The sequence below is a fragment of the Calidris pugnax genome, unplaced genomic scaffold, assembly GCF_001431845.1.
Source record: "Calidris pugnax isolate Ruff unplaced genomic scaffold, ASM143184v1 scaffold349, whole genome shotgun sequence".
Classification (NCBI taxonomy): domain Eukaryota; kingdom Metazoa; phylum Chordata; class Aves; order Charadriiformes; family Scolopacidae; genus Calidris; species Calidris pugnax.
In genome coordinates, this window is record NW_015091088.1 from 122,951 (window position 1) to 139,141 (window position 16,191).

The 16,191-nt window shown below is 34.1% G+C and overlaps 1 protein-coding gene across 4 annotated transcripts in view; it reads left to right on the forward strand.

The window, feature by feature from the left end:
* The window catches only part of ATP8A1 (ATPase, aminophospholipid transporter (APLT), class I, type 8A, member 1), a 109,009-nt gene that overhangs the window by 31,587 nt on the left and 61,231 nt on the right, over positions 1 to 16,191 (forward strand). For 2 of the 4 annotated variants that reach the window (XM_014957821.1, XM_014957820.1), the window contains exons 10-19: positions 2,603 to 2,714; positions 3,623 to 3,788; positions 6,227 to 6,354; positions 7,677 to 7,754; positions 8,951 to 9,039; positions 9,643 to 9,687; positions 12,268 to 12,340; positions 13,505 to 13,610; positions 14,843 to 14,925; positions 15,095 to 15,144. In XM_014957821.1, coding sequence (XP_014813307.1) covers positions 2,603 to 2,714; positions 3,623 to 3,788; positions 6,227 to 6,354; positions 7,677 to 7,754; positions 8,951 to 9,039; positions 9,643 to 9,687; positions 12,268 to 12,340; positions 13,505 to 13,610; positions 14,843 to 14,925; positions 15,095 to 15,144 — 930 coding nt within the window. The remainder of the gene's footprint in view (positions 1 to 2,602; positions 2,715 to 3,622; positions 3,789 to 6,226; positions 6,355 to 7,676; positions 7,755 to 8,950; positions 9,040 to 9,642; positions 9,688 to 12,267; positions 12,341 to 13,504; positions 13,611 to 14,842; positions 14,926 to 15,094; positions 15,145 to 16,191) is intronic. The other 2 variants (XM_014957823.1, XM_014957822.1) reach the window with 1 other exon arrangement.

Below are 16,191 nucleotides of genomic sequence, written 5' to 3' on the forward strand. Positions count from 1 at the left end.
TATTGATTTTCCAGACCTAAAGTAAATGTTTTCCTGAAGACATTCTTAAGAAAATTTTGAATAACAGTGAAATATGCTTGTTAAGAAAAACATGTTGATATGTAAGCTTTTCCTAGAAATTATTAGTTCTTAATATACCCTTGATAGGTCCGACAGAAAAGTATGCTGAAAGGGTAATTCACCATTGAGAATATCCCTTACTGAATGCAACCCAAGTGTGTTGCTGAGGGGTCATTAGCTACACAGAACACAAGAAGAATCAGATAAGTTGGAGCAGTTTTGAGAAGGCTGATGCCAGGAAATAGAGACTTGAGAGCTCTGTCAAGTCATTGCACCATCACCTCATGAGAGGTCAGTGTGAAACCTGGGAGATCTGAGCTTCTTATGTCTCTGGTTGTTTTACTGTCTGTTTTTATCTCCTTGGTCCATGCAGCAGTTCTGCTGGAGACAGCTCCCACTGGCTCCAATTTGATTGTCTTTCCAATAACAGACCCTTGAGGATAAATTCCTGCCCCAAGGTGGAGAAGGGTATCCAGTTGAGAGCCAGTATCCTAATGGAAAAAAGAATCAAGAGGGGACTTTATTGCATGATCTTAATAGTTTTGAAGAGGGAAAAACAAAGAGGAAGATCAGGAGGTGTCAGGAAGAATCTTAGAACTCACCTACAAAAATTAAGAGTGGAAGGTTTTGGCTTCTGCCTTTTAAGAGACTCTTGTGTTAGTAGAAGGGACAAAGTCTTTCAGCATTCTGGAGAAGGTCCATAGTTGAAAAGGTTTCAAATGTATCTGTGAGGAACGTAAAAGTAACTTTCTTTGGTTATATGCCTTCCATCTTCTGTGACATTCTTGTCAATGTTAATAGACTAAAAGTACCTAATTAATCTTGGAATGACATATAATCCATTCCTTATCTGAAATGTCTATGTATTTTGCTGTGGTCTAAAAGTCTTAAAATGATTTTGATTCAGAACTGCTAATAAACATTGGTGCAGAAGCAATCTTTGATGGCAACAGGAGTCCCTCTAAATGATTCTTGTGGAATTCAAACCCCAGCAGTTCCTTTTGTACTGGAAGGGACATTTATTCACTTAATTTTGCAGTAAAATGAACACATCTCAAATACAAGAGCAATACAGTTTGGATTTAGAAAACAAGTAAATCTCAGTATGTTTTATATTTCACTTTTCCAATTCTTTCTTTTGATGAAGAGCCTGCACCTGTAAATTATTTTCCATGGCAGTGTCATTCAACGTTTCAGTTGCTGAAACATACTTGGTGGGGAGAATGATTCCTTAAACAGTCAGCGTGCTCTGTGCTAGTTTCCTGGGAAGTAACTGGACTGAGCTGTAGCGGAGTGGTGCTTTTATTTATTTGTTGTTTATCTGAAAGCACTCAAATATTTTTCCAGATCAAATATTTTTTTCTAGTTTCTGCAAATTAATATTGCCACTGTTAATTTTACAGGAGGAAGAATGTGGTTTTTCCTCTTTACTTGCAGTCTTTGAATCTTAAAAACTTGTGTATGAGAGGAGAAGGGGATATGACGTTCCAGAACAAATTATCACCTGAAACTTACTCACTGAGACCGACTTTGTTCTTGTGCTACCAAAAATGTCACCAAGTATCATGACTTCCTCTTTATAGCTTATATATCAGAGATATAGTTGCTGTCACTAAGCGCTGTATATGTAATCTTCATAATGTGTTGGTTTCAAGCAGCTGTAGAGATAACAGTTTTATGTAAGAATGCCAAATACTAGAGCACTATTGACAGTGTAAATACTAGCTAGCTAGTGTATACTGTATACACTGTATATTGACTGTGTAAATACTAGCTATACAGTGAACTGCTAGCTCGTATTTGTAGAAAGAAAAATGCAAAAATAGGGTATTGTTTGTCCCAGGAAAAGAGTAATAATTACCTAAAGTTTTTATATTTTAAGAAAAACCTGAGCTCCAGTGTATGTATGAAGTCATCTGTCTGAATTTAAAACAGTTAAATGTTTCCAGTGTCTTACGAGGTTTGGTTGCTCATTTACTCAGTGCAGTTCTAAAAGGGTAACACAAGGAAATTTAGTTGCGTTTGCAATTTAAAGAAGGTGCAGGAAATACTGTTGTGAATTTTAAAGAGTTAGACATTTTCATAAAGGATATGTATTTCACTGGAAGAGTGGATTAAGTTGATAGTTCAGAAAATTATTTCACTTGAAAATTGCTTTGGAAAATCAATTTTTGTAAAAGTAGTTGAGTTTCAGCATACAATTCAGAGGAAAAAAAAAGATGTAATCCTAAATCACAGGAAAATTAGCCTTTGTTAGTTTCAGTATGCTTGCTAAGTAGTACCATATCTTTATTGTCCATAGTCAAATTAAGCGGTAAGTAATATTTTTGTAAACTTACAGTTTTGGACTTGCTTTAAACTGTTCAGTTTTCTCTCTGTCAAGACTCCCAAGAAGTTAACTCTGAAAATTAGATTCCTAGTATATTTACAGTAATAGTCTATGTTTTGAGAAATTAGCTAATAAGTTTCAACAACTGCTGGTTATGTTTATTCATTGATGTTGGTTGTCTTAATGCTGAAATATAAAACTCTTTCCTTCTAGTACCGTTCCATTGGGATCTGATCAGATTCTTCTACGAGGAGCTCAGTTGAGAAATACTCAGTGGGTTCATGGGATAGTTGTCTATACGGGACACGACACAAAACTTATGCAGGTTTGTCACTTGGATTTCTCTCTAAATTATCTGGTTTGTTAACTTATTTTGCCGTTATACAGCACAGAAAATCCTTTCAGAAAAGCTGGCTAGATTCGCTATAGTAGTTGTATGTAGTTACTATGTCAGTAATAGAGCATCTTATGAATTAAAACCAATAAAAATAAAGCAATTTCTTGTTATTATCAGTCACTTAGCTACAGAGTAGTTTTTACACTAGAAAGCATATTCATTGATTCTATTTTGTAACTTGTATTTTGAAACCTATTTTGTTAGCAAGTTGGATCACTATACTTTGCCTGTTTATGTTTTTTTATTTTTGACTGCTCCTAAAACTGTCCTCTTGTGGAGCTTGCTTTCAAGTGCAAAGGTAAGCATACTTGTAAGAAATGAAAGTGAAACTTCATTTGCAAAATAAGGAAGGAAGAGAACCATTCTCAGACTATGAAATGGCTTCTCCTAGTGCTGTTTGAAATATCAAAATTGAGATGCATTTGTTGAGAAAATAGAATTCTTTCAGATTGGTCATGCATGTCTCTTACTGCTTTTCTGATTTGTAGAACAGTTATTTAAAAAAGTTTGATTGTTTGTATTAGCAGTTGTCTCCTGTAGCACTGATAAGGTGTATGCACATTCATTTTTAATGTTTACTGTTACCTGTTGCTGTTATGAGTGTTCTGTGTGATTGTTTAAACTGCTTGTGACAGAAATCTAAAGCACTACTTCATGGATTTATAAGCTGCTTCTTTTTTTTCTTCTTTTGAGTGAGACAGTTATGCCATTTATGATAATAATATATTTGGGAGAATATTTAGAAAAGCGTGCAGTACCATACAGTTTCAAAAGTGAGAGCTGTGTCTACCTCTTCTAATGTTTAATAGCCACTGTTGGTTTTTTGTCTTTTGCAGAATTCAACAAGTCCACCTCTTAAAATGTCTAATGTGGAACGAATTACAAATATTCAGATTTTGATTCTGTTCTGCATCCTTATTGCCATGTCTTTGATCTGCTCTATTGGTTCAGCTATATGGAATCGAAGGCATACTGGAAGAGACTGGTATCTTGATCTAAACTGTAAGATGTAAAATAATATATTAATATTTTAGTGTTGAAATGTGTTTCATATTTGGAAAGAAGGGTAATTACCATCCTTTACACGGGGGGGGGGGTTCAGTCTTTCTTTATTGGTTGTTGGCTGAAGCCATTAGGCCAGGTATATCACAGAAAGTATAAAGTTTACCTTACTGTGCTGTTTGAGCTCTTGCTAAATTCAGGAAGGGGAGCTTTGTTGTTTGCTGCTACATCTCTGCAGCTGAGCAAGGTCTGTATCAACATTCCACTGGCATAAACAGTCAGCTTCCTAGACACCAGACTAAAGCCATTTTCAGCTGTTACCGATGGATTACATTTAAAGCTGCAGTGACTCTTCTGACTTTTTAAGCTCCCACCTCCCAGCAAATGATGCTGTGGCTTTATCATTTTTACTTTACAGGAATCTAACTAGTTATTGGCTGCCAACATCATATCTTAACAGACTGCTCCTAACGAAAGTAAAACAGGCACAACTGATCTCATCTAACATATTGTACTGGGCAGCTGTACTCGCAGTGGATGCAAGGCAATGTGATGTTTTGTGTGCCTTCATGGCAGCATGCAGCACACTGACATAATTTGACCCTCAGTGAGGGAATTAGATTTACAGGAAGTTGTCATAAAAATACTTTGTGGTCAATTATTCTTGTTTTCAAAGTTTCTTATGGTGGGCCTAGAGCCTTCTTTACTTAGGCAGTTCAACCAGAACTAGACTTTCTGCTCCTGAAACAACAGTCTTGAATACAAAGCTGCTGACAGTAATCATCAAAGTAGGCATTATGGAGTGGTTTGGTAAGTTTTAAAAGAAAAATCCTAGAATTTTGATTTGAAGGCACTCTTCCGAAGTTTCTGTTGAAGGAAACAGTTTATTTATGATGAATTTCTGTTTATTGAGAACTTTGCTTCTCTTCTTTTTGATGCTGAAACACTTTTTTTTTTTTTTTAAGGAAGAAACTTAACTTTCATATTTCCATCTTGAGGTGATGGAAATCACTTGAGATGAAGTGAAATTATTAATGGAGTATTGATAATTTCCAATAATATAAAAGGATGGCTTTAGAAGGGCTTCGTTGGTTATTTTTCATCTGATTCTTCTTTTCAGTGATTTTTTTTTTTTTTGTCTTTTCTGGGAAATGCAAAAGTTTTCAGAATATGATGGTTACTACAGTAGTGAAGCAGTTCAGAAGCTTTTGGTTTTAGTCCTGAAAAAAGAAACATGAAATAGTCATTATTGATATTTTGTCTGTTCTTGAAGTGATTATCCTTTTCAGTTTATTTTGTTATATATGCCCTATGATTACATGAAATTGTGTTGGGTCTTGTAAGGTATGCCCTTTAAAGCTGCATTCAGGTCATAGTTATTCTTGTAGCAGGTACTTTTAATACGTAAGAAGCAATTTATTCTCCTTTCCCTTTATTTAAGTTTTGTATGCTTGTGAAACGGGTTCCCAGCAGTACCCTGTCTTTCTGAATGCTGTTAGTATTTAGTTAGAACAATCTGTTGCTTGTGGATGATAAAAAAGTGGTAATGTTAACAATAAATATCCGAATATTATTTATTTACAGGTAGCAATAGGTATCAAACTTCCTATAATCTTGGTAGTCATTATTGAGAATATAAGTGTCATGATGAATGTTAGCTCTCTGCTCTTTTAGACTTCTATGTTATTTGATGCTCGAATTGATATTAATAACAGTATCCAAAACTTGTTCTCTTGGATCTTAGAGTAACAACCAGATCCACATTCCATAGGCAGTGGAAACCTGTCTGAGGCTGGTTTTCTACGAGAGATCTTTGAATACAGACAGGCAGCCTACATCTTTTTCCCTCTTGGTATTTCCCATTCGCAGCCTCCCTGAGGTGCTACTACTAGAGTTATTTAAAACTTTCAAAGGGAAACGTAATATAAAACTGCTTGCTATATATGTTAATATTCACATTCCAAGTTCTTTTAGACCTTTTATTAAACTCTCTAAATTAATTTCTTCTTTTCCTGTGGTGTGAGTTTACCTTTTTCAAAGCATTTTGCTGGGTTGGAGGGAGGGAATAAGGTGTGAGGGTGGATAGAGAAAAAGTCATTCCACTCCACATTTACCCATTAAAAAATATAAAATTCTAAAATTTAGAGTTTATAATTTGGTTGCTATAGAAAGAGATTTCTATATTATGATCTTAAAATGTAACAAAAGAGAATGACTGGTAAGTTTGCTTTTTAGAAATTGGAGAAGATGGCCAAGATCTATAAATTTGAATTCCGCTATATAGATAAGTCATACTGTAATTAAATCTCAAGTTCCTCCTTAGATACAGAACATCTTAAAAATAATTTCAAAAGTTAGTGCAATTCTCTGAACACACTGTATATACATACTTTCAAGTATGGTCTTAAATGGGGTTTTTATTTGCTTTTTTTTGGCAGATGGCGGAGCAAGCAACTTTGGATTGAACTTCTTGACTTTTATCATTCTCTTCAATAATCTTATTCCAATCAGTTTGTTGGTTACGCTTGAAGTTGTTAAATTTATCCAGGCATATTTCATAAATTGGGTAAATATTATTTTTACAATATGCATTGACTTCTAAAATCAAGTGGTTTACAAGTAAGTGAAATGATTGATTGCTTGTCTATGTACATTTTTTTAAGACTTTTTCTTAATGTAAACACTTAAGCTGTTTATTATTACTGGAATCTGTGAAGGTAATAATAAATGTTTTTATTTAGTTCTTTTATACATGCACCAAATCAGTTTTTGGAACATGTTTTTATGTACTTTGTACTTCCTCATTATTAATATTCAGGTATCAGTTTCATCCAGAATGATCAGAAGTGTTTTGCAGACTAGTGGAGCTTTGTCGAGTTTAATTTCATCTTTCGAAGCATAACCCACGTTTTGGGTGTTTTACGTGTTTTGCTGATTTTTACCACCACCACCACCAGAATTTAATGTGATTTTTTTTTTTTGTTTGTACAAAGCCAGTGTCTGGTAGTATTATGCAACAAAGGTATTCCTTTATGTTCTATATTCTAGAATAAATACGCAACAAAGGTATTCCTTTATGTTATGTATTCTAGAATAAATATGCAACAAAGGCTGACCCATTTTGAATGTGTAGATTGGCAACTGTTTATACAACAAATCTGAAAGACAGTTTTAACTTCTGTTTCCTCCCCATTTCACATAATAAGGGATTAGGTGTTTTAAATTTATCTTAATCTGTGACTCTGGGCTTTTATTGTCTTAAACATTTTCTTTGTGTGTATGCATATCATATTTGTATAGAGAAGTTGGTCATCTGCAATCTGTTACTCTACATTGCCATACTTCACAATGTTTTAATCTTTTACGGTATTTAAAAATAAAGTCTGATCCTTTTTTTTTTTTTAAAAAGTAAAAAATATAATGTACCATACATTTATTGTGTACTCTTAAATTTACTTTCATGTTTTTATCTCAAAGTATATTTGTCTTGCTATTTCAAAGTGGCTGTTTGTACATACAGTATAAATAGATAAGACTGACTTCTCTCTAAATGTTACAATGTAGTAGTTCTGCTTGTTGCTAAATCTATTTTAGATATATGGGGACAACATTTTTTCATAATACAAATCACTGGAAATGATCAGAGTAAAGTCTCAAAGAATGATACAGATTTTTGTTTTGAAGAGGAAATCTAATTTTTTTCTGGAGACTTTTGGAAGTGATGTGATTGTGTCTATGGCTTCGCATGTTGAAATTATCATCAGTAGAGAACTTGTATTCATGTTCAGTCTGCTATTCTACGCTTGTTCTATTTATGTACTAGATACTTTTTGTAATAAGTTATGGAAGGCTACTTTTTAAATATAGATGCTCTTTTTTTATCTGTAGGACATAGACATGCACTATGAACCGACGGACACTGCTGCAATGGCTCGTACTTCCAATCTCAATGAAGAACTTGGACAGGTGGGGAAAAAAATACTGGTTCTAACTATGTATTGAAATTATTCATGTGGGTTTACAATCTAGATTATTAAAATGATGTGATGATTCATTTCAGAAAACTTATATTCTTGCTTTAGTCTTTGCTTATTTCTGTTCTTCATTTTGTCAGATATATTTCAAACCACTTTGCAATATGCGGGAGTTAAATTTTTGAAACCAGTATTAAATGAACAAACACTGCTTTATTTCCCCCAAGAGATCTTGAGATTTTAAGAATGGCAAAACTTAGGTGTCTGAAAAAAAGGTTGAGTTTTCTTAGCTGCAATTCCTGCTTCTCCATTCTAGCCACACAAAAAATACAGTTTGGGGCATAAACCTGGCATGGAAGATTTCTTCGAACTACTCACGTGGCTGAGTCATAATCCCTCAAAAACAAAATCTCTAAATAGGAGCTGCAGAGTAAATTTTATTAATACATAGTCTTACTAGCTCCACCTATAACGCAGTTAATTGCTAATGAAGAGTACTGTGATTTTTTTAATGAGAATACATTTTAATGAATTGAAATTTACCTTTGACTAACAGTCATCACAGACCATTTCTCCATAGATTAACGTTGTTCTTAAGGTTAGGTTTGAACTACATTTAAATACATCACAGACACATGTATTACAGTTTTAATATTTAAAAATGCTTTAACTGGTAGTTTCAGAGAGGAAGGGTTAGGGAAATGGGAGGCCTGGAGTAGGTAGAAAGGAATGTATTTCTATTCCTGCAATTTGGCATTCCTGAACTGTTGGTTTTTTACTAGCGTTTTGGCTTGAGGGAGGTATTTCTATGTCAAAATGAGGGGTTTAGAAATGCATGTAGATACTTTACTTGTACCATATTACTTTCTGTTAGAAATGGAATATTTTACTAGCGAAGCCATTGGTCTTCACTAGTTTCTTGCATTTCAGTAATACCCAGAGTGAAGGATAGTTCAGTACAGCACCACGCGCTGAAGCAAGTTTCAGCTTCCTGACAGCTCAGCTGATTGCTGTGTTTGGAAATGCGTAACATCTGCCACGTTTATATACTGTATGGGCTTTTTTTCTATAAACTAAGAATATTGCAGGACTGGTAAAAATATTTAGTGTGTTGATAATAATGAATTCTGCTAGAAATGTAGATAACTGTTGAATGTTAATGTATAATGAATTTTATCATTCATTTAGGTCAAATACATTTTTTCTGACAAAACGGGTACCCTGACATGCAACGTCATGCAATTTAAGAAGTGTACTGTAGCAGGGATTGCTTATGGGTAGGTATTTTTATATACTTTTCTGTGTATTTTCTTTATCTGTGTGCCTTTCTTTTCCTCTGCCTGTGCATGAGTATCCATGCATTAGTTCTACAGCTAAAATAAACTTATACCTGGCAATGTCTGCAACTAGGAGTCAGTTTGTTTGTGACTATGACATGATACCTCTTATAAGTAATATCACTTCAGTCATGACATGTCTTTTTGCAAAGAGGAGCAAAAATAAAGTTTAAATACTGTAGCACACCTTCAGTATACTTTTCTTTCTATCGCTCAGTCTTTTTAATGTTGTTACTATAAAGACCTATTCCCTCATACTTGCAAAAACTTGTATCACTGTCCATACTTCATATTTTATGTACACACATGCTTTTCCACTAAATAATACACAGGGTGAACAAGAATTTGAATTACAGTACTGTAGCATGAACAGCATCAAGGCGGCTTTTATGAATGCTCTTATACTCAGTTAAAGTACCTTTAAAACTTTTTTAGTAATTCAATTTCATTAACTAACTTCTTTTTTTATACATGATCCACTTTTTAGTCTTTGTGATTACTTTTCCTCTCCCTGTTTCTATTCTTTCCTTACTTCTTGTGCAGCCATTGCCCCGAGCCTGAGGATTATAATGTTCCTTCAGATGATTGGTAAGCTTTAAAGATCATTTAGTATGTGGTGTTTGTTGAAGATTCAAGCTTAAAACCAGTGAAAGAGATTTTTTGAAACAGAGCTAAATGTGAGCTATTTTACTCAAAAGTTACTTTAGCTTCAAATTGATGTGGATCGACAGGGTCTTGCACAAATTCACGCCATCACAATTCTACAGCATTAAGCTGTGTACTCTGGAATAGAATTGCTAATAGGGTGACTGAAGTACAGGACAGTTACTGACAATCCTGTACAGCTCAGAATTGTGTATTGGAGAGAAAGTTTTGTCATTTAAGGTATTAAGGTAACTTTGATCGCACTTTTCTGCTGTTCCTTAGTAATAGGTTATTTATAATCTCTAATGTGTTTGAAAAAGTCCATATTTGAGACTGAAAAATATGTAGTATGTTATTGTTAATATTTTACTTCATGTAGATAGCACTATTAGCACTAGAATCTGAGCACTACCTAGTTCTTAACTGAAACTGAGATTAAAGTACCCAAATTTACTTGGGGCAAACATAAACACCTTAACAGGTACCTCGTGAAGGGCTAAGACCTGGCTTCCTTTCTAGTACTATCTGCATGATGCCTTCTACTTCTTTATTGTACTTTCTTAAACTAAATATTTGTAATGCCATTCAATGATCAGAGGAAAAATGTCATTTATAGTCTTTAAGTTGTCACTGTTGTGTTTTTTCAAACTCATAGCAAGATATGTCACACAAAACTGTAATATGTTGCTGTCTTATGTTTTAAAAGTTTGAAAGAAAAATAGCTTGCTTTGCTTGATTAGAATTAATAATTCTTTCTTTAGATTAAAAAACCTATAATATCCCCCTCACGTACACATAAAAAGTGGCATACAGGTGCACCCCAGAATCTTACCTGACCTGAATATCCTCATTTGATGTAGCAGCAAGATGTTTCTTACAGAAATGTACAAGTGTTCTTAACTGCACACAAGTGGTTTCATTAAAATAATGAAATACTTACATGAAATTAAGCATGCTTGCTTATAAGATATTTATGAAATAAGACTGGGTTTCACTAATACACATAAAAATCTTTATAAGCACATTTGGAATGGATAAACTAATGCCTGAACAGTAGTTCCAAAGAAAAAAAACCTTCCCTCTTTATAAGCAATGAACATCTTGTAAATACTTATGAAATAAGGTACTTCAGAAGACAACTTTTTGTGAGTCTATTCTAATTAATAAAATCTATTTATGACAACAACGTTTCTAGTCCTAAAATCACTAATGTACTGAATTGTAAATAATTTAAATTTGTTTTCCAGTTTGGCACAACATATACCTGCAAATACTTTTCCTTTTTTTTAGCACTGAGAATCTGGAAAATATTGTGAAGTCTTCCTGTCAGAATACTTTAAGCAAACAAAGCTGGAACCTAGACTCTAAACAAATGTAATGTGTCTGAAATTGTTAGTATTTGGCATTTCAGGATCTATTTGCTTTGCACTTTAAAGAAAAAAGTCATGGTGAATGGGGATGCTTAGAATTTTTCACTTTAATAAAAGATTTTTAGAAAAAGTAGTCCTTGAGTAATTATATAGAGGAGGTACTGCCACTTTATATTCCTTCATGGTAGTGCAGGACTAAAACAGCTCACTTCTGGGTTTCATAGAGAATCTTTAGACTGCCTTTGATGTATATGGCTTATCCTTCAGTTTAAATCACCAAACGTGTCTGCTCTGTTCTAAGATTGTGAGCCAAGGCAAGATCCAAAGTAAATTTTTCCTCCAAATCAGTTCACTTTTCAGCACTGTTTTGTTTCACTGATATTCAAACTCATCTAGATTGTCTTAATACTCAACAGTCAGCAGCAGTAATGAGTCTTCCTAGAAGTATCTAGAAGTATCTACATTTTTGAGCTGTTACCTTCAGCCAGAAGATTTGTGCAATATGAGATTTGTTACTGTATGACTTTTTATTTCTCCAGAACCATCCCCACTTTCCAACTGTTCACTTCCTTCCCACTTCACTATCGTTGCTGTGTCTTCTTTTATCATACTATATACATATCATATCAGTTTACTAGGTTCCTTTTTGGTTATGAGTAATACAAAACAAACCTGACTTCCCTGATGTCTGAACTCAGTTTGCTTACCTCTTTCAGATACTGGACTTTCTTTTCTGCAGACGTTTGCAAACCTATTCCAAAACTGCTGATTTCTCAAAGAAATGTGGTCTTGTCGAGCATATCTTGTTCTTAGTCTCTTCAATAAGCTCATTCTAGAGATCAGAAGATGAGAAGCCCTAGTCTTATATTGTAGATTTATTTTCACTTTGTCTTACATTTCCTGAAGTCAGCTGAGAAACTCTGCTGGATTTAAGCGTATTGATATAAATCACAATGTCTTAAAATTAGATAAACTTTGGAGATGCGAAACAAGTACCTTTTCACTTCATTTTCTCACAGTATATGATTGCAGCCTTTATTATAACAGCCACAAACCAAAATTTGCATTTGACCTTAGCGCATTAGTGTGAATGATTTGGATATGAATTGTTAAGAATATGCTAATGATCTCTTTTCTACTTAATTATTTCTAGGCAGGGCTCACAAAATGGAGAAGAAAAAACATTTAGTGACTCATCATTACTGGAGAATCTTCAAAGCAATCATGTAAGTTATATAGAAACAATTACTGTTGTTTTATGGAATCAAACCATTGCTTTCAGTAACTCAAAAGATTATGTACCTTGAAGGAAAATAAATAAAAAATGTATTTACACAAAATCAGCATGCTCTTATGAATACTTCAGTAACTGTTTGTTGTTGATACTTGGTAATTAGATCCAGCCCTTTTTTTTTTTTTTTTTTTTTTTTTTTTTATGGTATGATTCAGATGTTATGAGTCTGAAATGTAATAATCTTACATTCTTCATTCTTCCATCAGTGGAAGAGGACAGGAACCCGCTCCCATTAGTGTTTCTACACTATGGAATTAAATTAGGTCTTTAGAGATTGTTGTATTTTATAGAGTAATTGTAATGTTATCTTCATTGTTTGGATTCTTAGTCTGCTACTTACCTGAGTGCTATAGATATGCTACAAAAACTCAATTGAGCTGGCATCTTCTTTGAGCTTAGGGGGAATGCTGGGGTTTCTTTTGAACAGCCATGTTTGCTTCATTCGTTTTGCCAATTTTAACTGTACTAATAAAAGGGTTTTAGCTGTATTCATCAAAAACAATCAACAATTTTGCATGTATACACTCTTTTGGCTAACTGATTTTAAATTGTCTCAGCTTTGTAGATTCTGAAGTGCCCGAGACATTTATCTAAATGTCTTCCTTTAAAAGCTGTCTGCCTGACCTTGCAGGATTTTCCACATGATTTTGGGGTTTGGTTGCTACATCTTTCTGAAGGTTCTTAAAAAAAGTGTTGTCAAATATAGTATTAGGCAAAAGGAATGTAAAAGGGGCTATTTTTAATAAAAGACAACATTAAAGGAGACTTCAGTGAATAAAGTAAAATTCTTTCAATACAGCATTTAGACTTATCTGTCCTATAAAATGCTTATTTGAATTGTTCTATGTTTCTGGTTATCTACTTTTCATTGTTATGATAGCAAATATCACTAAATATTATCTATATAGCCAGTACCAAAATACAGCAGCAAGAATTTATTCTGGATGCTGTAATTAATGCCTGGTTTGTTTAGTTGTTGATGAGAGGAAATGTCTTTCACTATTTTTTTCTTGACGATGATTTGTCCATATCTATTATTACATTTCAGTTAGTTATTGCTTAAATGATTAATCACAGATTTACTTGTTTTTTTTAGCCAACTGCACCTGTAATATGTGAGTTTTTGACAATGATGGCAGTGTGTCATACAGCAGTTCCAGAAAGAGAAGGTGATAAAATTATATATCAAGCAGCATCTCCAGGTGAGACTCAAGCAATTGAGTGAACATACAGTATTCTGTCACCTTACAAGCAAATTTTATTCAGATTTTATTGTTTTTTCAAATATCTTCCAGAATTAAAAAAAAAAACATAACCCTCAAAAAAAGAATTTATGTCAGATAAAATCAGTTTTGTCAGAAAAGGACTTAGACTTTTTTTATTTGCTTTAGAAAATACATATGGATGTCCTGTAGGTTATGTAAGGGCGAAGGGTGATTAACCATGCAGACTTCCTAAGGTGTTGCCAGATTGCTTTGAAAGACGGAAGGAACGGCTCAAATGCAAATATAAATCAAACCAGAAGACAGATTGATGTCCTTGCTTGTGAACCTGTTCTGTACTTGGTAACCATGGTATTGATTTAGAACAAAGCCTGTGTAATCAAAAATTAAAAAGAAATATTTTTAATAGGGCATAAGTTGTGATAAGTTCTGCTAGAGATTGATAAAAGATTATAGTGCAAAAGGTCTGATTCAAGCCTTTTGTGGTTCATAGACAGTTTGGGGGTTCAGAAAATGTTACAGCACAGCAAAATTATTAAAGTACACTCAGCTCTGCTAATGTATTATATAACAAGTTATAATGGGAGAAATGATATGAAGCACAGAGACTTTCTGTCCTTCCACTTCCCTGTCTGCCCTGGCTCCTAGGTGGCAATCTCTCTAATTTGTGTCCTTCAACAATTGGAAAACAAGGCTAGAGGTAGGGCCATAAATAAAGCCAGCTGAGTCCTGGCAATGTTTTATTGGGCATTGTGAGCAAATTCCGTTCTGGCATCCTGAGCCATTCAGAAAGAACTGATGCCTATGGGAGACTGGGTTGCTGCTTGAAGTGTTTCCTGAATGTAGGCATTGAAGCTATCTATTATTTACAGGAATGACTTAGGGCTCTTTTCTTTTTGTGTAAGTTCTGTTTTAGAAGAAATGAACCTTGTCCAGTGCCCTACTGAGGAAGGTGCTTGCCTAGGTGCTTTGAAGAGGATGTTCTTATTACTGAGCCAAGAGGCATATTCCTCTGGGGGCTTATTTGCTCTGAACAGTAAACTCGTTTAATCATTTTTAACAGGGGAAACAAAGAGTTTCCAGCACCATATATAATCTCAAAAATCTATAATGGAAAAGGGAAGTCAAAAGTAGGAAAGTGTTCATTAAATCAGGGGGTAAACTAGCAGTTTTCTGGTACGTCTGCAAAATAACCAATTGACTTGTTGCAGATGAAGGAGCATTGGTCAGAGCAGCCAGGCATCTTCGGTTTGTATTCACTGGAAGGACACCTGACTCAGTAATCATAGAGTCTGTGAGTACATTGCAGTAACATTATAATATGCTGTATTAATTCTTGCTGTATTAAATAATTTCTGAATAACTGTATCATAGTACATATCTGTTGAGATGTTTGGTTGGTTTTGGTTCTTTTGCTTGAGGTTTTTTGCATTAATTCTCACCTTTTTTTATTTTTCCTTCAGTTGGGACAGGAGGAGAGATATGAACTGCTAAACGTCCTGGAATTTACAAGGTAAACAGCATGTTGTGCACGTAGTGTATTTTTGCGAAAATACTTTATGAATTTCTCCTATGGATAAAAATGTTTGCATTTTTTATATTTGTATAGGCAAAATGTGCGGCTTGTGTGGCTTTTATTTCTATATTATGTGATCATCCTATACGCAAAACAGTGTACATGATCGCACTTCTGGTTTTATTGTAAAACATTTTCAGAGGCATGTATTTTTTCCTGTTGTCTCCTTTTTGGCTAACATTTGTAACTTTTGCTTTTGTGCAAAGAAAGAAAAAAACCTTTATCTAAAAAATTTCAAAAATTACATGAAAAGACAGCATAGGAAAGTACTTGAACTAATAGAATGAAATTTTGCATCTGACCTGAAATATACTTGCATAATAATGACTTGTTTAAATACTCTAGACTGAAACCCATTCTCTTCTGATCAGCATCACTAGAGCTCTGGCCAGCTAGTTTTTTTGGAAACTGAGTTTACCACATACTTCACTTTCAGTAAAAATTTTCTGTCAAAGCTGTTGGAATTATAAGGGTACCCATAAGAAATCTGGATGCAATTTGACTTGTTATGTAAATCTGCTTAAATTGTATCCACATATGCCGTTTGTGTACTAAGTGTTCATGTAGGCCTATTGCTTACTTTGGCACAGGATGGGGAAGGGATTTGTATGTAGAGGAAGCTCTTTTTTTCTTAGAATGATTACTTGTAATTGTGCCTGGGGAAAGTGATCATAGTTCTCCTTCCTGTTCTATTATGTTTCCCTGGAGCTTAGCGGAAGAAGCAAAAAGACACAAAAAAATAAAAATCCAAGGCAATACTGGAGAGAGGGGCTGAAGATGTAGAGCTTAGGTGAAATGAGAGAAGTAGTTGCCTGTAGTTATAATAATAGCAATAATAATGTGAAACATAAAGCGACATGACCATGAGCGGGAAAAAATAATGCAACAGAAAGCAATTTTTATAGTTTTGAATGTCTTTCAATGACTGCTTGCAATTTATGTTGGGCTTATATATTGTAGATGACATACTGAAAATTTTTTCAG